Raw genomic sequence first — 21,471 nt, forward strand, 5'->3', positions numbered from 1 at the left:
ACACAATTGTGTTCACAAATTTTGCATTACCATTAAGTAATCATTTACTGTTTAAAATGAAAAAATAAATAACATTTCAGTGTCCATCATGGCACCAAGTCAGTAAACAATATAAAAAAACTTAAACAGGTTATACTGTAAATGTTTCTGAACTTGTATCACTAAAGACTACATGCTATTCTATTAAATTACTACTTAGATGGTATAAATCACATTTTACTGCAAGTTTAAGATGTTAATGTTGATGATTTACTGTTAATTTCCTAACATTAGAAAGAAATATTATAATATCAAAGCACTGAAACTGGATCAGTTTTGGAAACAGTGTTTGATTTTCTGTTATTAACAGAGGTGGGAATGTCTGTAATCACCCAGAACACACTATCAACCATATAATCTAGCAACACCCCAGCGACTGCATAGCAGGAGTCTAGCAACCACCCAGAATATCCTAGCAACCAACATCTAGAACATCTAACTGACCAAACTATTTATGTTTTTAAACAAGACTTAAACAAGCCAGCATAAATTTGCAGGTATTCTTAAATGCTTACAATAATTAAAAAAACATTTTTTTTTACTCCTGACACAAGACTATATATCTAGGTAGTCATTTTTTAGTTCTGCAAAAATGCAGTAGGCTACACATAAAAAATGGTTATAAATAAAATGTGGTAGTCACACTTTTGAAGGTGTACAACATGTGCTACAGTTTACTGCAACTGCAATATGACCAGATGCTTACATAGCTCTGCTATTAGTTTCCGTGATCAGCATCTTCTTATTGATTTCATGCTATTATTGTTTTGTTGGATACGGCAAAAATGCCTATATCCATGATGAAAGTTGAGCGAGCGGTCAGAGAATCGGATCACCAAACAATTACGCAGTAAATCTCAGACATATCCGGACGGGATTAGATTTCTCAGAGGACTTCTGATTTAGCCGAGAGACAGTAATTATCTAATTCACGAACACATGTAAAACAATTCATTAGTGAAGTGGGCCGCGCTTTGTTTTTTTGACTCAAAAAGAACCGATTCATAAGAGTCATTTGTAAATGAAGTCGAATACACTGGGCGTGCTGCGTGCACGTGCAACCATCGTGCACATTTTATTTAAAGATGTGTTTTTTGCCATTTGCCATTATTTTGCGTTAGGCTGTCATCGCTGTGGCTGAAAATTAGCACATTAAACACTGCTTACATTTATATTTTAGTCTGTGGTAATTCTGGGGTGGCACAGCTTTTTCTTAGGGTGGCACCCCGGTAGATCCGCCCCTGCAAATCTGAAAATAAAAATGCAGATATGATGATCACAGCTAATGAAAGAGCTTACAGGTGGTGATGGATGTAAGTGTAGGCTTAAACCAAATGTCGTACTATTGATTTTATCTAAACGCCCCTGGATATCAAATGAAATCCACTCTGAGAAACTCCTTTAGTGGCTGCAGCATTGTGACAAGCATCGGTATGTTTACCGGTATGTTAAGACATCTACCTTGTCTTATCTTTACCGTTTGTAAGCTCTTTCAGTAGCTGTGGTCTTCTTAGAGCCTCACCGGCATGAGGGCTAAAGTGGAGAAAATGAGGATGGCGGTCTTTAGGAAGTTTTATTTGTCCACAGGCATCTTCCCATTCTTTTCTCTTCTTCTTACTGTGTTAGGAAGGCAGTGAAGACTTACATCGCTTTGTGCTGCGGTAAAAATATCAAAAGGTAGTGCCAGTAGCTCACAGAGTGAAACCATTTCACATAATCGAAATAATGGCACCCCCATAGTCCAAAATATGTATAAAACAAGGTGGATTTTATAAATAACATAAATCTTCATGGATTTTCCTTCTACATATTTTAGTAAGAGACATCATTTACGTTGTAATAAGCCCCAGGTTCCCTTTAAGTTGTATTGCACATGCGTTTTGTCTCAGACCGCTCTTAATGTGTATGTCTTTATTTTTTTCTACCCTGTCTTATCTTATCATTCTTGTACATCCATTGGTATTTTATGCAATGAAAATGATTTAATGTTTTGAACTTTTTGAATGGGTTTCATTGGTTCCTCCTCTCTTCGCCTTCCTTTTTATCTCTCCTGCATGTGTCTGTACCTTAAGGTCATATGCACTCCTTTTGGTCTTAGTGGTCCCCCTCCTGCTCCTCCATCCATCCTGCTCGCCCTCTAACACCCCCATCCAACATCGTTTCCTTACTGAAATCTGTTTTTATCTTCTGTATAAATGTCTGTGGAAGCAGCAGATCTCTTTTACAGTGTCGCACACATCATGAAAGCAATGTTAAAAAAATATTTGAGTCACTTTGCTTGAAAAAAATTAATTTCTGAAATCAGTCACTTTTTATTTTTTAAAAGGGTGTCCGATCTCAATATGTTGCCGACAATTTATAAGAATATATTCATTTGTCTTTCAACAACAGTCCAATCTGAGGTAATCCATAAGTCCCTTAGGAGTTGTTGTTCCAGCACATCTCATCATAAAACAGGTCTAAGTAATTAGCCATGTGCAACTACGTCAGTTGAGATATCTTTATTATTTTAGAAAGAGGAGAAGATGCAGTGTGCTCCAGGAACCATATTTTCTGAGATGTCTCATGAAGGAGCACTTTGTCTATTTATGTCTTGAAGCTAATATGAGTTATTTCTCTCTCCCCTCTAGTACTCCTCTCTCCCCCTGTCTCATCATTAACAGTTCTGCTCCCATAACTCATCACAGTGATAAATGCCTCAGCCTTCCCCCGTCTCAGTCCAGCTTCTTCTCTCTTCTTCTGTCAGTCCTTTGTTTCTGCGCAGTCCATTGTCTTTCTAATTCTTACCCTTTCTCGGGTTCATACTGGTGAATTCAGCACCTGTAGGAAGATATTAATATCAAAGCCTGCCAAGCATTATCAGGATCTCCAGTTACTGCGATTGTTCAATAGAGCGTAATTTTACTCCTTTCCAAAGAAATAATGAAGAACAAGATCAAGATGATGAAAGAAAAGTTCTTATATGGAGCGCTTAACAATTTAATGTGTCTTCTGGATCCTTTACAATTCACATTCAGCTGTGATTGGAGCTCCACAATCAATCAAACTAGGCAGCTTTGTCTAATTATATTATTTGCTGTATTTATTAGTTCTAGGTCATGATGAAAGTACTGGCAACAGTCCTGGCCACCATGTGATGATGGTGTACAGTACATCGGATTTGGTGTGAGAGATTTATGCAGATTTTCCCTCTTTTTCTTTCAAAGATGCATCTGTGACTGAGAAGGAGGATGTTTTTGGCCTAGACGGGCAGATTGAACACAAGCTGGCGTTCCTTCGAAAGCATGTGCCTCGGGACACCAACCTGCTGCTGATCGGTCACTCCATCGGTTGCTACATCATCTTGGAGATGATGAAGAGAGACCCAGAGCTCAAGGTACAAGCAACTGGATGAGAAAGTCCATTAAAGTACCATGTGGCTGACACATGCTACTAGCTGCTGGATATGGTCACACTTTTTAATGAATATTTATTTACAATATTTATATATTATGAAACTTCATTTCCCTTTTCTAGGAGGAAAAAAAACATTTATTTCATATAAATTAACAAGACTTTTAATCTAACATTAAATGCATGTGTCTGATTTGGAAAGATTTTTGTGTTATTTATTTAGAAGCAAATTTCAGCACATTTAAAATCTTTTTTAATTTACAAAATGAAATCTCAAAGTTGCATGAATAATTTTCATTCAGTTTAAATTCCTAATCGAATACATTTATTTTGTTACATTAATACATTAAAGGATTACTTCGGTTCCACGATTAAAATTTCCTGATAATTTACTCACCCCCATGTCAACTAAGATGTTCATGTCTTTCTTTTGTCAGTCAAAAAAAAATGAAGGTTTTTGAGGAAAACATTCCAGGATTTTTCTCCATATAGTGGACTTCAACAAGGATCATGGGTTTAAGGTCAAAATTGCAGATTCAATGCAGCATCAAAGAGCTCTACATCATCCCAGCTGAGGAATAAGGGTCTTATCTAGCGAAATGACCGGTCATTTTCGAAAAAAAAAAAAAAAAAAAAAATATATATATATATATGTGTGTATATATATGTGTATATATATATATATATATATATATATATATATATGTGTGTATATATATGTGTATATATATATATATATATATATATATATATATATATATATATATATATATATATATATATATATATATATATATATATATATATATATATATATATATATATATGTATGTATATATATATATATATTTTTTAACCACAAATGCTCATCCAACTTTGGAATTGTCCAGCAACATTGTTTTTTACCTTTCTTTTTAAAGGGTGTTTGACTTTGCACTTTCGCTTTGGGTCAGTACATCCGCCTATGTCACATGTGACCTTTTCAACTTGGTTATGTAATGCGTGAAGTCTAGCTAATGCAAGACAAGCATTTGTGGTTAAAAAGTATATCAGTTTGTAGGGCTGCCCTCGACTAAAGATTTTTCTGGTCGACTAATAGTCGTTAATTTTAAGTATTAGTCGACTAATCACACGTTTATTAATAAACCATTTAAATCAATATAATAAGCCTTTAATTGCCTACATAGCCTATGAAGCACTCAAGCGTATGCATAAAGCCACAGCACACCGGCAAAAGTAATGATTATGAATGTGTCGGGGTAAAACAGCAAGGAAGGTGCATTAACATTTTTACAATTTATTGATAAACTAGTGAAACTTTCTTTGTTCTTTGTTTTGACTTAAAGAAGTCCACTTTCAGAACAAAAATTGACAGATAATGTACTCGCCCCTTGTCATCCAAGATGTTCATGTCTTTCTTTCTTCAGTCGTAAAGAAATTGTTTTTTGAAGAAAACATTTCAGGATTTTTTTTCCATATACTGGACTTCTATGGTGCCCCGAACTTCCAAAATGCAGTTTAAATGCGGCTTCAAACGATCCCAAATGCGGTTGTAAATGATCCCAGCTGAGGAAGAAGGGTCTTATCTGGTGAAATGATTGGTTAGTTTCATAAAAATAATACAATTTACATACTTTTTAATGTCAAACGTTCCTCTTGTCTCGCTCTGCCTCCACTTTTTTTCCGGTTCATGAGAGTTAGGGTATGTCGAAAAACTCATGTTCTCCCTCAACTTCAAAATCATCCAATATCGCTGTTTTACCTTTTTTTGTTAAGGGTGTTTGATCTTCTTTGCATGTTTACTTTGCAAAGACTGGGTCGGTACTTCTGCAGCGATGTAGGATGATTTTGAAATGATGAAGTTGAGGGAGAAAATACGATTGCAGATTGCAATTTCGACATACCCTAACTGTCTTGAACCAGAATACACAGAGTTCAGGAAGAGCAAGACAAGACGAGCGTTTGAGATTAAAAAGTATTTAAATTGTATTTTTTTAATGAGAATAACTGATTGTTTTGCTAGATAAGACCCTTCTTCCTTGACTGGGATCGTTTACAACCACATTTGGGATTGTTTGAAGCCGCATTTAAACTGCATTTTGGAAGTTCAAAATCGGGGCACCATAGCAGTCCAGAGATGTTTCCTTCAAAAAAACATAATTTCTTTACGGCTAAAGAAAGAAAGACATGAACATCTTGGATGACAAGGGGGTGAGTACATTATCTGTCAATTTTTGTTCTGGAAGTGGACTTCTCCTGTAAGAGATGAAGCTGGCGACACTGACTCGTCATCTCCGCAGTGGATGCACCTGTATGCACGTTACATTATTTCAAAATCTGAGAATATTTCTTTCCATTTGAATTTGTTCATTTGAAAGTAGACGTTTCACTCTCTATAAATATATTTTTCATGTTCGTAAGGCAAGTGTACACAGAGTTTCCGAGTTTTGCCCTCAAGTTCACAGAGACCAAGACAGCAGAAAGCCCATCCTGGTTGTTTTCATTATTTTACAAAAGCGCAACGTTTTGTTGTTATTCTGAGTGCACACAAATAAACGTAGTCTTCACACATTCGAAAGATGTATTGTTTTAATCTGTATGACCAAAAATGATGGAGTATTTTAAGAGTCACTCCATCTGTCATGCAGTAAGCGCACTACTGTTCAGCTTCCACACCCCAAACACTTCAATAGCACATATTTTTCTAGGTTAACATTAGATTGAACAGCCATGTAAAGTTGCTGTAACTAACACATTTTAGATGATAAGCCATATTTGAGGTCGATGAACGATAGGTGAAGTTTTGGTCGACAAATGTTCTTCTAGTTGACTAACGGTTAGTTGACTATTAGGGAGCAGCCCTATAAATTATTATTATTTTTTTTTCTGTTTTTTTTTTTTTTTAAGAACATGGCCAATCGCTTCGCTAGATAAGACCCTTGTTCCTCGGCTGGGATCGTTTAGAGCCCTTTGAAGCTGGATTGAAACTGCAATTTGGAACTTCAACCAGTTGATCCCCGGAGAAAAATCCTGGAATGTTTTTCTCAAAAAACTTAACTTTCTTTCCACTGAAGAAAGAAAGACATGAACATCTTAGTCGACATGGGGGTGAGTAAATTCTCAGGAAATTTTTATTCTGGATGTGAACTAATCCCTTAATATTTATAATTGTATAGTGTTTTTTTTCTGTTTAATTTATTTCTCTTTGAACACTTTCTTTTGTTTTAAATGAGTGATAGTGAATTGATAAAAAAGACCCCAGTTTCAGTACCTTGTCTAGAGACTGTACTACTGATTCTCTACCTAAAAGAGTATGAATAATGGCTACAGTAATGCAGTCTGCATAACCTCCGCAGACCACCTCAGCGATTTGCAGCTTTGCCATTGCAGGACATGCCGCCAAAACATGGTCGCTGCATGAAAGTATGTAATGTGTGAAAGCAGAGTTAGACACTGCCAATCAGCAGCTTAATAAGACACTTCTGTTCTCCTTCCTTGCTGTGTAAAAGGTCAAGAGATTAAATAACATGGAAAAGAACCTTGATTTTCATTCTCCCTCTGGGGTTTTCCTACCCTAAGATGTGCTCTTCGTCATTTTGATTTTCAAGCATTTTCTCTACCCTGAAATCTTTTTCTTTTTCTCTTTCAACTTTTTTTTTTGTAGTATTTCCTCTCACTAGAGGGGCGTGTTTTCCTCCTGGCAAAGAGAAATGGATTTTAGCTTTTTAATGGGGCCAGCGGAGTTATGTACCACTTTTTGCAGTGCGATAAAAATATGTTCTGATACTTTTGGAGACAATCCACGTCCAAACCACTTTAAGTGATTTAGTTCAGAAACTTCAGTCAAAAAGCTGGTCTTTTTTTCTTCTTAATAGTCACACAGCCTCCCAATCTCACTCATCGATTCGAAGTTCCTCTTTCATAATCTGTTAAAAAATGTTTCATTCCAAGCCATTAAAACATTGCCAACCATGTGGGCCTTTTGTAAACCCGTCTGAAACTGTTCTTTTCAAATTATGGCTTGTTAAATCCCTGTACGATGTAGGCAGATATGGCATGGCTCGGAGCAAACATGCACGAAGGAGGAAAAAGATTTCCTTTTTCGTCCTAGATTGCAGGCTGCCAGGAAGCCAACCTGGCGATTATGCCTGGTAACATATGATGTGTGATAATCAGAAACTGTTACTATGGGCTCAAGATATTTATCTTGGAATGGAAGAGACCAGTCAATTTAAATGATGGTAGAGGTTTCTTTAGTGCACTTCTGGAGGAGAAAGCAGATTTCAGCCTCAGACCAGGAGCAGCATGGGGTAGGTTGGAAAACCTCCTTAAAGCTAGAGGAAGAGCTTGATTGACTGCATATGGAGGTGCTCAATTGTATGTCTCTGACATGAGTCCAGTTCACAAGTCTTCCCTATGGCCTTTGAAGTACATGCTTGTTGTAAGAAAGTGACACTGTGTATGTGCCAGTTGTAGAACAAACAGTCTGAAGTGAGAAAATGATTAGTTGCTTATATGTGAGGCTGCAAAAGAGGTAGAAATCTACTGGCCTTTTCCACCTGACACCTCAGCCTGAGGTAGAGCTCTTGGGAGTGTTAGGTGAGGCAAATGCTTTATGCCTCTTCCTGCAGCAACCTTCTCGTCATGTGCCCTGGGAAGGTGATGTAATTTCCTACGTTTGTCTTCGCAGATGTATAGTTTGGTTTAACAGCTGTTGGCTGAAGTGTTGCTTTGGATTTTATTACTCTGATTGCAATCAAAAATAGATTAAAGGAATAAGTCATCCCAAAAATTAAAATTCTGTTCCTCACCCTCATATTCTTCTTAAATCTGTATTTTTTTTAAAAGCTTTTTTTTTTGTCCATACAGTGACAGTCAGTGGGATCCAGCGTTTACATGCCATGTTTGTTATTTACAGCAATAATCTGGACATTAATTTAAACAGAAATTAATAAGCAGAAGTTATTATTTAGGGCTGGGTATTTTGATCGATTCTCATTTTTACGAAATTACAACATTGATTCTTAAATCCCAAGGAGCGATTAGTCTGGCCTGTTTTCAGTTAATGAACAAAACATTGTAGAGCCCCTCCTATCTAATAAATCACAATAAGCTTTATGCTTTATGCTTTTGATATGAAACAAAGTCTCCGATTTTTAAATTCTGTCCATTTTATTATGATATTCAAACAAAAAATGTTTTTTTGGCGCTGTTTAATGTGGAGTGACAGATTGATGTAGAGAAACGTCACATAAAATGATTATCTCCTTTGCTTTAATACCACTTTAATAATGAATAAACATGAATAAACATCCAAAAAACATACCATTTACCTCAGAAAAAACATATTCGTTGACCAAAAACTTGTTAGTCGGCTAGAAAATGAACTGTAGAGAGGATGACTTTGCTAAATACATGCACCATATAACATATTCATTTTAATGTTTTACTGTTCTTCAATGTTTAATTTATGTTTAAATAAACAGCCACCATTTAAATGTTTATATTTCAAAAAACGAACTTGAGTGGAAGTATAATTATGTAATTATAACTTTATTATTATACAAACTTCATTGAGGATAATTTAAGCGTTTGTATACAAATCAGTTAATTTTTCCCATTCAATATTGTAGTAATGTAGTACCAACCAACTCTCATGTACTGTACCTGATATATATATATATATCCAAAAATAATCTATTGATTGAATCGAAACGGAAATCGAATTGAATCGCAAGCTTGAGAATCAGAATCAAATGTGCATGACAGTGACATGAACGATAGTTCTTTTGAAAGGTGCTAAACAAAATACTGGCTAATCTGTACAAGATGCATTTTGTTGGAAAGCCGAAGGCATTCTTCAAGATCCTTGTAAGGAGGAATGCTTAACAAGTCCTGTCATTCTCCTCAGTGGACTGATGGCACGCACAAGTTCCCCTGACACAACAACGTGTCTTTCTCTTCCAGGACATGAGGATTTGGGTGTGTAGGTTAACTTGTGTGTCGCAGCGTTCTGGGTGGGCCTCGTTTCGGAGAGCAGAGGTCACACCGACAGTCCTGAAGTATTGGTATGATTTCATACTTCACTCAAATAAAACATTGTTACAGTCACAGCAGGAGCCAAACACAAGCATAAACATTACAGCACACAGCCCTGGCTCAGATTACCCTCACAACATCTCCAGATTTTAAAGCTCCCAGACGTGACCTCGGACCGTCCAGCTCATTCGATATGCAGTCACACGGTTGAGAAAACACTTACAGCAAAATTTTGTTATCTTTTGGTCTGGAACGCAAGGGGCAGCGGTTTCCCTCGGCCTGGTGGAGAGTAAGGGTCATGGTGGCCTGGCATCCTGGCTTGACCTGGTGCGTTCATTTGTCTAAAGTGACGTGGGATGCTTTCCCGCAGGAACTGACCGCTCTTTTCCCAAAGAGGCACTTGGCGTTTAAGGTTAGCAGTGATGGAGCACTATCAACTTCAGGTGGGCCTTCCAGAAGTGTTCATTACGTATTCCACTCGGGAGCCTGGCCGCAAGGCTACATTTGAAAGGTACAGAGCGGTGCTGACGTGACTGGAGGCGGCCCTTGCAACACATTTCCATTGAGATACTCACTGTAAGTGGTTGAGTTGAAAGAGATGTGGTCTGGACTGCCGTATGATCCATCATGCTGTCTGAAGCTCCAGTAGATCTGTACATCATTAACATTCCTCCACTATCAGATCGCACCCTCACATCTCAGATCCGTGGAAGTCAGATTGTGACGTTTAAACTCTCTTCGCCCCTTCTCCAGATGCAGAGAACTCCTTCCCCCTTCCTGACCTCGGCTGTACCAGAGAAGGAACCCTCTAGAAGCAGAAGTGTGTGTGTGTGTGACTGGCCGTCTGTCTCTCTGATTAAAGGGCCACTCCCAAAGACTGTCAGATTGTTCTGTGTTCTCTGTTACATTCCTGTGACCTCCAGGAAGAGGAACTGCTTCTTGTCAAAAGCACTACTTGCACATCAAAGATCACCTGCTCTGCACACACTCCCTCTTCTTCACCTTTCCCTCTCTCTTTCACTGGCTCTTTTCCACTCTCTCTCTCTTGGTCTGACAAGTGATGGACATCAGGATGAGCAGTGCAATAGCAGATGAAAAGTATTATGTTGAATGCTTCCTGGAGCCGTATGTGGACTAGACGGGTTTGTAGAGATTTATTAGTGGCCACTATCACTTTTGCTATTGCTATTATTCATATTTAGAACACCTTAGCAACTGCATAACAATTGGTTAAAGGAGTTCACTTCCAGAACAAAAAGTTACAGGTAATGTGCTCACCCCGTTGTCATCCAAGATGTTCATACCTTTCTTTCTTAAGTCATAAAGAAATTGTTTTTTGAGAAAAACATTTCAGGAATTATCTCCATATACTGGACGTCTATGGTGCCCGCAAGTTTGAACGTCCAAAATGCAGTTTAAATGCAGCTTCAAAGAGCTCTAAATGATCCCAGCCGAGGAATAAGGGTCTTATCTAATGAAACAATCAGTTTTTTTTAAAGAAAAAAACTTAATATATTTTTCAACCACAACTACCTTGTCTAGCTCTGCAATGCACATGTGTACTATATGTAGTTTTGGTCAATACAGTTAGGGTATGTCAAAAAACCATCTCATCTCATATTCTCCTCCAACTTTAAAATCATCCTACATTGGTATGTTACCTTTTTTTTCTAAAGGACCGATCATTTAGTTAGATAAGACCCTTATTCCTCAGCTGGGATCTTTTAGAGGCCTTTGAAGCTGCATTTAAACTGCATTTGAACTTTCAAACTCATGGGCACCATTGAAGTCCATTATATGGAGGTAATTCCTGAAATGTTTTCCTCAAAAAACATAATTTCTTTACGACTGAAGAAAGAAATGCATGAACATCTTGGATGACAACAGAGCGAGTACATTATCTGTAAATTTTTGTTCTGTAAATTTCTTCTTTAACATCTACATAGTAGACCCTAGCAACAGATTTGGGAACCACCGGTTTAGTACACTTTAGCAACTGCATAACTGCACTCTGGAAATCACCCAAAACACCCTAGAAACTGCACTTTAATGTTTGCTGGGAGTTTGATTGACAGGTGATATGACCAATCATAAAGCAGAATCCAAAATTTTGTCCTACATCGAAACCAGACAGGAGAGTGATTAGATTAACGTAGGTGGACTTGAACTTGAAAAATGTTGTGTATTGACATCTTTCCGTGGTTAAAGCAACTTACCTTCTAATGTTCGTTCATGTTTATTTCATGTTATAACTAGTAGTAACTAGTGGCACGTTTCCGACACGCCCCAGAAGTGGCTCTCCAAGCTGCTTTGCTAAATATACACGTCTACGTCACCTTTGATTAAAAATAATGGCTATTGCGGTGGCTGCAATATGCTTAAACCTACCAATATCGGTCGTCATGGCTTATTGCGAAAGGAAAAAATTAAGTTTTAGTCACATAACATCAGTTAATAGAAACGCAGTAATTTGCAATAGTTTTTTATCGACATTTATAAAATATTACAAATCGGTAATGCACCTTGAGTCTGCTAGGTGGTGCTGGGCATGTGTTAAACTCATCCATGCGTGCTTAACTGCGTTTGACTATACTTTGAAAGCTGTGCGCGAGAGAGAACGGAACACGGAAAGCGAAATATACTCGAGCCTTCCCAATTTTCACCTTCAGAATTGTCCACATACAGCCCAGTTTTTGTGTCCGTGTGGACATGTGCAAGCTCGTTCATCCTTCGCTCTTTATGTGCACGTGATGGAGCAGAACGTGGAAAAAGATGTATACCTGAGCCTTTAGAACACACTAGCAACCATATAGTAAGTTGTTAGCTGCTGTGAACACGCTAGCAGCCATATAGGAATGCTCTAATAGACGCTTATAATGATCTAGCAACCACATAGCATCTGTTCAGAAAAACAACTCTTTCGATCTTCTCTTTTTTGATGTTTGTATTGTATTTGTTACGGCAGAGGGACTCTGGATTGTGAATCGCCCATCCATTTGGATTTTGATATCTTTTCCACTGACAGCAATAGATATTTTTCAGTTCCTTAAGGCCCGTTTAGATGATAAATTCAGCGGCAGCAGAACTTTGCCTGTTCGCCTGTTGCCGGGGCGTGATGAAACCAGTGCTCTTTCAGGATTGCAGAACTAGCTGAGTTTGAAGTTTAGTGGTTTGAAGCTGAATAGATTGCATTTGGCACTGCTGACAAAGAATTGTGCTGGCTATCACATATTTTACACAAGAGAATTGAAGATATTGCACTGTTTAGTTTCATTGAAAAATACTTGGCTGCAACTGCAAAGGGTTGTAGAGACAGATGAAGCACATCCACTCTGTCTTACTCACTGAATGAGTCTAGCTGCCTTCTACTCAATGGCCAAACAGAGGCAGGTGTTTCCTGTTTCTGGAAGTCTCTCTCTCCTCTCTGTTCCCTCCTTCCCTTGTCTCTCCTATCGATTTCATAATATAGTGAGAGCACAGACATGTCATTTTTCATAGTTTGATAACTCTTAAGCACTGAAATTAAGATATGTCATTTGTTATGATTAAAAGTGCTCGCAATGCTGTCATAAATATTATGCATAGCATCTCAGTAAGTAACATCTTGTTCTGCTGGTCTTGTTTTTCTAACTGTCAGTTACTTAACCAAAGTGTCAACTTAATTAACCAAAAGTAGATGGTCACAGTTTTCCTGACCTACGTTCATCTCAAAAATCTCCATCTGTACTTGTTGTCCTCAGGTTGTGAAGGCGGTGATGCTCTTCCCCACGATTGAGCGCATGGCCTGTACCCCTCAAGGCAAGGTCATGACCCCTGTGCTCTGCCGGCTGCGGTACGCCTTTTATTTGCCCATCTTTCTGCTCTCCCTCCTTCCAGAGAGGCTGAAGGTCGGCATGGTGCGTCTGGCTCTAAGGAATTTATATGCATCGGACACCTCTATCATCCCAGCCACCATCAGCCTGATCAATGTAGACTGTGCTGGTGAGTAAACTTTTTACTCTGTTGTTTCCATAGAACAAGCTCGGACTTAAACTTGACGTCTTGACATCTTTCCGTGGTTAAGGTAAAATAAGTTGTAATGTTCATACATGTTTTTTTTTTTTTTGCTCTAAGTAAAGAAGAAAAGACGATCTGTTTACATGTCGATTGATCTAAGGCAATACAGTGATCTGTCATGAAAAAGAGGGTTTTTTTTAGTTTTTTTGAGAAGAACATTTCAGGAATTTCCTCCATATAGCGGACCTCAATGGTGCCCGCAGTTTAAATGCAGCTTCAAAGGGCTCTAAATGATCCCAGCCGAGGAATAAGGGTCTTATCTATCAAAATGATCGGTCATTTCCAAAAAAAAAAAAATATTTATATGCTTTTTAACCTCAAATGCTTGTCTTGTCTAGCTCTGCGTGAACTCTGTGCATTCCGGTTCAAGACAGTTAGGATATATCGAAAAACTTCCATCTTATTTTCTCCTCCAACTTCAAAATCGTTCTACATCGCTGCAAAAGTACTGACCCAGTGATTACAAAGTGACATCCAAAGAAGAAGGTCAAACTCCTTTTAAAAAAATGGTAAAACAGTGATGTAGGACGATTGTGAAGTTGGTGGAGAAAATGAGATGGGAGATTTTCGACATACCCTAAGGCTGATGATACTAGGGGCCACTTTTTGAGTTGTTGCAATGTTGCCGGGCAACTTTTGGAAATGTTTCCATCAATGGGCAACCAGGTGAGACACAGTCTAATCTTAACTATCCAGATATTAATATGTTACCCATTCTTAGTGGCTAAATGCCCAAGCAACATTGTTCAAAAAAAGTTGCCCGACAAAATTGCTCAAAAAGTTGCCCCGTGTGTCATCAGCTTAACTGTCTTGAACAGGACTGCAAAGAGTATGCATGCACATGGCAGAGCTAGACAACACAGGCATTTGTTGTTAAAATGTATATAAATGTAAATTTAAACATGTAAATTTATTAGTTATTTTACTCAATATTTACTTGAATTGCTTTTCAAAATTAAATATTGAGAGAATAAAAATAAAATACTGGTAAATATTTGAACTTCAAACAGACAGTTTTTTTGTGCCTGGTTAGAAGTTATTGACTGATACAATAAATAACCAAATACTGGTTGTTTAATTGTCCCGGTTCTTCCAGCCCTTGTGTGTTTGTCCAATAATTAATTTGTCATCTACACAACAGTGCAGTACTCTTAGCTTGTTTTAACACATTTTAGTGTGGTTTCTTTCACTTCACTTATTCACACACGTTCATTTTATGACTTTAATCCACTTTCCAAAATGTCCACAGTTTGCCCCCTCGGTCATTATATAGATGTTGAAAAAGTACACAAAATACTGTTTGGGCCTTTATATCACCATTGCGGCCTCAATATAGAACTATTCTTGTATTAGGTGTCTTGTGTCAGACAAATGACACAATAAGCATCAGACGAAATATTATGTGTTTTTTGGCACAGAAATATCAGCTGGCAGCGGTGATGTTTTCTTGTTGTCAGGTTGCATCTCAGCATGTGATAATCTTTAATATTCCAATCACTAATACACACAGCTAAAGTGCAACTCTCACGTAACCTTTCTGTTCACTTCAGTGATGTCCCCTCACTTCTCCATTTCCATCTCTCTCAGTTTGGACTGCGCTCCAAAGCTCTAATCCTCGTTTCAATGAGGTGCTGAAACCTTTCAAAAGTTCACATGCTGGCATCCCTCCAAACCTCGGCCGCTCAGATGCGTTTCTCTCTCTTTTTATCGGCCGATAAGAAGTATATCACCACTTCAAAGATGATTCGGACGATTTGGTTCAAATAAAAAAGTCGAGGCCGAAGAGGAGGGGAAAACGCAAATAATATTTGAGTGGCAGCCAAGAGAGCTTTGTCTCACATTGTTTTGAATAAAGTTTTATTTATCATAACTCTCGTTTAATCTCCAGGGCTTTCGGTACATGAACTAATGGTGCAGATGAAGTGTTGTGAGTAGGAGTAATTAAGAGGCCTCTCCTGCGAGCGAACGGACCGCTAACGTAGTCTCTCTCTAGGTGAAAGGCTGAGTGTTTTCCCTGTCTGTCCTGGGAGGAGAGTGATGGATGTTGTGATGGCCGGAGAGTCTCTGCCAAAGAGGCCTCAGAAGAGCCCAGAGGCATTAGTGCGAGCTCCACTCTCTAGTCGCTCTGAAGAACCAGTTCTCTCGCCCTTCTTTTCTCCTTTCTGTCTGTTTTTTTTAATGCTGTCAGTTCTACCTTTAGGTTCTTCTCGCTTTTTCTCTCCCTGTGTTGTGGAGGGAGTTAGAGGTTCGCTTCTGACAGCGCTTGTAAGCATGCTTTTAATCATTAGCACTTCTCATATGTGACCCTGGACCACAAAACCAGTCTTAAGTCGCTGGGGTATATTTGTAGCAATAGCCAAAAATACATTGTATGGGTCAAAATTATAGATTTTTCTTTTATGCCAAAAATCATTAGGAAATTAAGTAAAGATCATGTTCCATAAAGAGATTTTCTAAATTTCGTACTGTAAATATACGAAAACTTAATTTTTGATTAGTAATATGCATTGCAAATTTTAAAAATTTAAAGGCGATTTTCTCAATATTTTGATTTTTTTTGCACCCTCAGATTCCATATACTGAAACAGTTGTATCTCGGCCAAATATTGTTCTATCCTAACAAACCATACATCGATGGAAAGCTTATTTATTCAGCTTTCAGATCATGTATGAAGCTCAATTTCGAAAAATTGACACTTATGACTGGTTTTGTGGTCCTGGGTCACATATAGTGTCAATCGGAGTGGATTTAGTGCTTTTGTCCATCTGAACAAAATGTTCAAGTGCAACTTTCTTCCCTGTTCCTTATTAAATACCAACAAATGTTGAAATACTTTGCTGCGAGGAAGTTTAATCTCTTGTTATTCATTGAAAAGGCCAGGTGGTCCTGTATGTACACATGTGCATGCGTGCGTTTTGTACCATTGAGTGCTGGCCCGTGACTGCGTACGAAAAGCTGCTCTGACTCTCTGTCTTGTATTACATCCGTAATTAATGGCGAGTTGACAGACTTAATTAAGAAAGCATGTTGCTATTAGCTGGAACTTCCTGGGCACATTTAAGGATTTATTTGCTCAGAAATCCCTTTCCTTGAAACTGAGAATGTTGATATTTTGATGTTAACTGCATGTGGAGCATGCACACAATGTCTGTCATGCAGACATCAAGGTTCTGCATCTAGGAGCATAAACGTCAATGAGGCGTGCCTGCTTGCAAATCTGCCGGGAAACGGCTGTGTAACGGTCGCTAATATGCTTTATCCTTTCAGTAAACTGCAACACTCCACTTCACATGGCTTCTGTTTTCACTCACCTAACCGCTAATGCCAGTTCTCATGACATGTTTTTTATGATTGAACACTTTTGCACTTTTCCATCCAGGCTTCTGTTGGCCTAATTTATGAGAACCAAGAGATTTGACCCACCATCTTGGGAGACGCAGATTAAACTCCTCTGTCTTTAGTTCCTTTTGCTGTTCCGATCATAATTTGACTCACCTGGGAAAGCGGGAAAACAGAGCGTAGCGGCAAGTGGCTTCCTTTCCTGTTAGAGCGGAACAAAGTTCACGTCGACCTGATTTTGGAACCTAGAGGCTAAACTCCTGAACTTCTTATCTGCCACCTTACTTTTGAGTCATATTCACTTCCTCCTCCGGCCACCTGTTTCTGCTTGGAAAGTCGGCCAATATGTGGAACACCTTTATGTTGGTAGACTTATAACTGAACAAAACACAGAATTACTTGGCTGTTGTTTCTTCCTGGAGTTTTTGTTCCTCATAGACGGTCAAAACACAATGGGAACGTCTAGTGGAATGTTGTTTTTTTCCAGTGTGTCTCAAAATCCTAAAGGGTTTGTTCACTGAAAATGTAATATCCTCTCATCATTTATTCACACTCGTGTTTTTCCAAACCTGTATGACTTGTGTGACTTAGTGTTTTTGTCCATACAGTGGAATTCAGTGTTCAACTAAATGGTTTGTTTACCAGCTACACTCTAAAAAATGCTGGGTCATTCATAAAAACTTCAAAACATTCAGTGAACGTTTTAAGACATGACAGGAGCAGCAAGAGCAGCCAGTGGGAATCTGTGGGAAGAAAACTGCTATTAGTAGGCTGTTCCAGCTTATTAAATGACTTGGGGTGTGTCAATTAAAATGAACGCTGGTGCGATTGCTTTATTAGTCTGACTCATTTGAGTAAGTGTGAAGGCTGCCATCGAACCCTGGTGCGCACCAAGCAAGCAGACCGAGACTGCTAAAAAGATGGGTCTTACTTCATTCAACCCGACCGATTAGGTTGTGAACGTATCACTATGCCTTTAGGTTTGAACGCTTTAGGTTCACTGTCAAAAATGCCAGTGTGAACTGTAAACGAACCAGGACCAAATGTATAATTTTCCTTTTTAGTTCGAACCAAATAAACCAAATAAACCGAACTACAAGTGTGAACACACCCTTATTAAATTCATGTTTGAAAAGTTACATCAAAAACAGCTTTACTTCGTGCGCAAGTTTCAACCCGCCTGATGCACAGCGACCACAGCTGCAACAGTAACGCACTAGATCAATAGCGCTCCTATTGTTGTCAGTTGAGTGCATGGAAACTTTGTTGTCACGTTGAAACATTGAAGTCACGTTGTGTTTCAGCCCTGGTCGCGCATTCGTTTGGCTGGAGGTGAAAGTGTAGACCTGTTGAATGCTGTGTTATAGAAAGCTCCCATATGTACGTCTGCAAGATGTCTGTTAAAGAGCATCTGCTGTGTACAAACATCTGACAGACGTCTGTAAGATGTCAGTTTTACATGCATTCTATATCATAAACATCTTATAGACATCTAATAGACGTTTATTTGACATCTGATAGGAAACATCCTATAGATGTATTGCAGATGAGCAAATAATCTAAAAAATACATCTTGCAGATGTAAATGCAGACGTCAAATAGACGTCTACAAGATGTACGTGTACAAATAACAAAACACAATTTTTTTGTTTTAGTTTACAAATTCCGGGGTTGCGTTTCAGTGTAAATGGACCAAAACGGAGACTTGTGAAAACAATGGCATTGCTGCCCACATTCACTCTGCGTGTTCTTGACTGATGACCGTGTAAACAATTACATGCCGATTTGTTGCATCTCATTTTGGAGGCTCAAAAGTAACTTTTAAATTGCAAAGTAAAAAAATTATAATTTCTATAACGCAGTGAAAACGCCAATGTAGACAAGGATTGTTTTCATTTTAAAACGCTGTTTAAAACAGCTTCACGGTCTTTTCAACAATTTATAGTTTAGATTAAACACTGATGTCCGTGGTAGCGACAAAACATTGTGATTCTCAATTTATTCAGAATCATGCAGCTCTATTACCACCATTCTTTAAAAGCACAATATCTAAGATTCTTTTATTAAAATATCCAAAAGCCATTAGAACAGTGCTAGAATATTAGAATATTTTGCTGACTTGTGTACTTGCATTATCCCAAATGTAACAGACCGTGTAATTGCATCACCTGCCAGTGACATCATACACCCTTGATTTTCCGGTTTTATTTTGTAGAAAACATGGAAACTCCAAAGACACTTTAATAGACAGGTGACAAACACGCAGAGTAGCATTATAACAGAACTTTCAACACTCAAATGTATCTAATATGATAAAACAACACTGCTTTTTCCTACATATACATGACCGGAAGAAGCTAAAACAGTCGTCTGTGGCATAAAAGAGCTCTGCTGCTTTCGAGCTGCGTATTGCACTCGTCCTTCATTAGCAGTCGCTCTAGCTTCCTCGTTTCGCTGCCACGATTTTCAGCCCCACCCTACTTCATACAACAGTGACCTTAATAAATCGTTAATACATTAGCTCATTCATTGACATGATTTCTGCCCAAGTCCCGACGGATTGCATCGCTGCATCTAGTGGCAAAAACTTACATATTGTGCCTTTAAAACATCCTCTTTTGTGTTTTGTAGAATAAAGAATGTCATACATGTTTGGAAGGACATGAAGGTGAGTAAATGACAGAATTTTATTATTGGTGGCTGAATGGTTTCTATTAGCATCTTGGCAATAGTCACATGATATTTATGAGGTCAGACATGATATGCTCTACCACGTCTTACTATAATCAGTCTATTTCCTTGCAAATATTTCTTGAGAAACACTCATAAGGACCTTTTTGAATTATCAAAAAAGTAGTCTTAAAACAATTAGTCACCATGTCCATGGAAGCTGTTCTAGCATTTGCCTGCACATCACCATTAGATGGAGCAGGACACAATAGAAAGATGCAGTGCTCAATGTGGCACCTAAAGAGGGGCATCTTTGAAACTCTCTGCACTCGCAGTTATGCAAAAACAAATCTTTTAGGTATTTAAATAAGCTGCTCCACACAACCTGATAAGTACAAATTCAGATGGAAATATCAAGTTTATTTACACTCACATAAGCTTGTTTCATATGTGTTCAGTGCTGGAGTTAAAACTGCAATGTTTTTGGTTATTTTTGACCATACTGAGAAATAATTCATCTATTTTATGTTATTGTCTGTTATGATCATAGAACTGATGAGAGCATGTTTGATTTCATTATCTGTTGACGGTTTGAAGGTCTGAGGGTTGTGACATACATCATTAACTCCATTTGAAATTCATTATTTAATACAATGGAGTGTCAGGAATTGATCATGTCAAAGCTGGATCCATAGATTCCTGATTTTCCACACTTCTTAGAGCACTGTGCTGCCTGATATTAAAGGTTTGTCATTTTATGACATTGTGTCCATGGGCTAGTCATTTATATTATTTTTATATTATTATTTTACTTGAGATCCAAGAACCACATCTGCAACTCTTGTGTTAGCCCAGAGGGCAGTAAAAATCCCCCAAAAAATGTGGATTTTTTTCCTCATCCAGTATGTAACAACAGTCATTTTCTCATTGTGGTTTTTGATATATGGCTGAACGGATGACCTTTCCTAATAATAGAACCATGCTGAAATGCAGTGGTTGCTTTCTCTAGCAATAGTTACTACAGTTGTAGTTAGTTTCACAACCTGGTCGTCAGGTGTGATATATCATGAAAAGAAAAAAAAAAAACAAGGCACCCCAAATGGGTTAAATAGGAATATCCTGTTCATTAGGGGTGTGAATGAAAAAGTGATGACGGATGAAAATGCAAGGTTTGTTTATTAACATACCTCTCCTAAATTTCTGCTCTGTGTGACTTTACTTGAGATGCAATGGATCACGGCCACCCACCATGTGCTCTTTTTAGTGTAATGAAAATGAAACATTTGGTTGATGTGGGTTTCTATTACAACATGTGTTATTGAATTGGAAGGGAGAATATAATTGTCACATTCGCTTAGCTCTTTTAAAGGCAAATAGAATAAAGAGAAGCACATTGAGATTCTGTGGTCCGTGTTAGCGGCGGAGAAACTGGATAACACGCTGTACTTTCTGTGTCTGAGGACTTCAGACAATTGTGCCGTCATGAACTTGAAATTGTCTTGTTTGTGTTACTAATACAAAGTGACCAGAGAAAAGAAGCAAATAGATCTTTTAGAAGCAATAAAGGAGTGTGTGGTGTAAAATAAATATCAACAGGACAATTTAAAGCAAACCCAAGGAGTAACAAGGCACATTAGGCGCAGCGAAAGAAGAAAACTTTTGTTCCACATCTGTATCTTGAACTGAACAGGATGAAACATTTAAAAGCTTTTGTTTGTTTGTGAGGCTCCTTCTGCTCCTTGAATCACTAATGTTTTACAGTTGATTTTCTTTCATAAAACTGAAGATTAGATACTTGCTTTCGTTAATAGTTGAACATTTGGCTTAATTATGATTTATAATCAGTTTGATCACTTTCATTGTGTATATGGGTAGTTGACATGGCAATTTCAATAAAGAAATTTACTAAACTATTTAACCTAATATTAATTACA

At 38.0% G+C, this 21,471-nt stretch overlaps 1 protein-coding gene across 2 annotated transcripts in view; it reads left to right on the plus strand.

The window, feature by feature from the left end:
• The window catches only part of ldah (lipid droplet associated hydrolase), a 62,228-nt gene that overhangs the window by 25,719 nt on the left and 15,038 nt on the right, over positions 1–21,471 (plus strand). The window contains exons 4-6 of one of the 2 annotated variants that reach the window (XM_051134193.1): positions 3,246–3,415; positions 13,212–13,269; positions 13,348–13,452. In XM_051134193.1, the coding sequence (XP_050990150.1) occupies positions 3,246–3,415; positions 13,212–13,269; positions 13,348–13,452 (333 nt within the window). Of the gene's footprint in view, positions 1–3,245; positions 3,416–13,211; positions 13,453–21,471 lie in introns of both variants that reach the window. The other variant, XM_051134192.1, reaches the window with a different exon arrangement.

The sequence above is a fragment of the Labeo rohita genome, chromosome 17 (assembly GCF_022985175.1).
Source record: "Labeo rohita strain BAU-BD-2019 chromosome 17, IGBB_LRoh.1.0, whole genome shotgun sequence".
Lineage (NCBI taxonomy): Eukaryota > Metazoa > Chordata > Actinopteri > Cypriniformes > Cyprinidae > Labeo > Labeo rohita.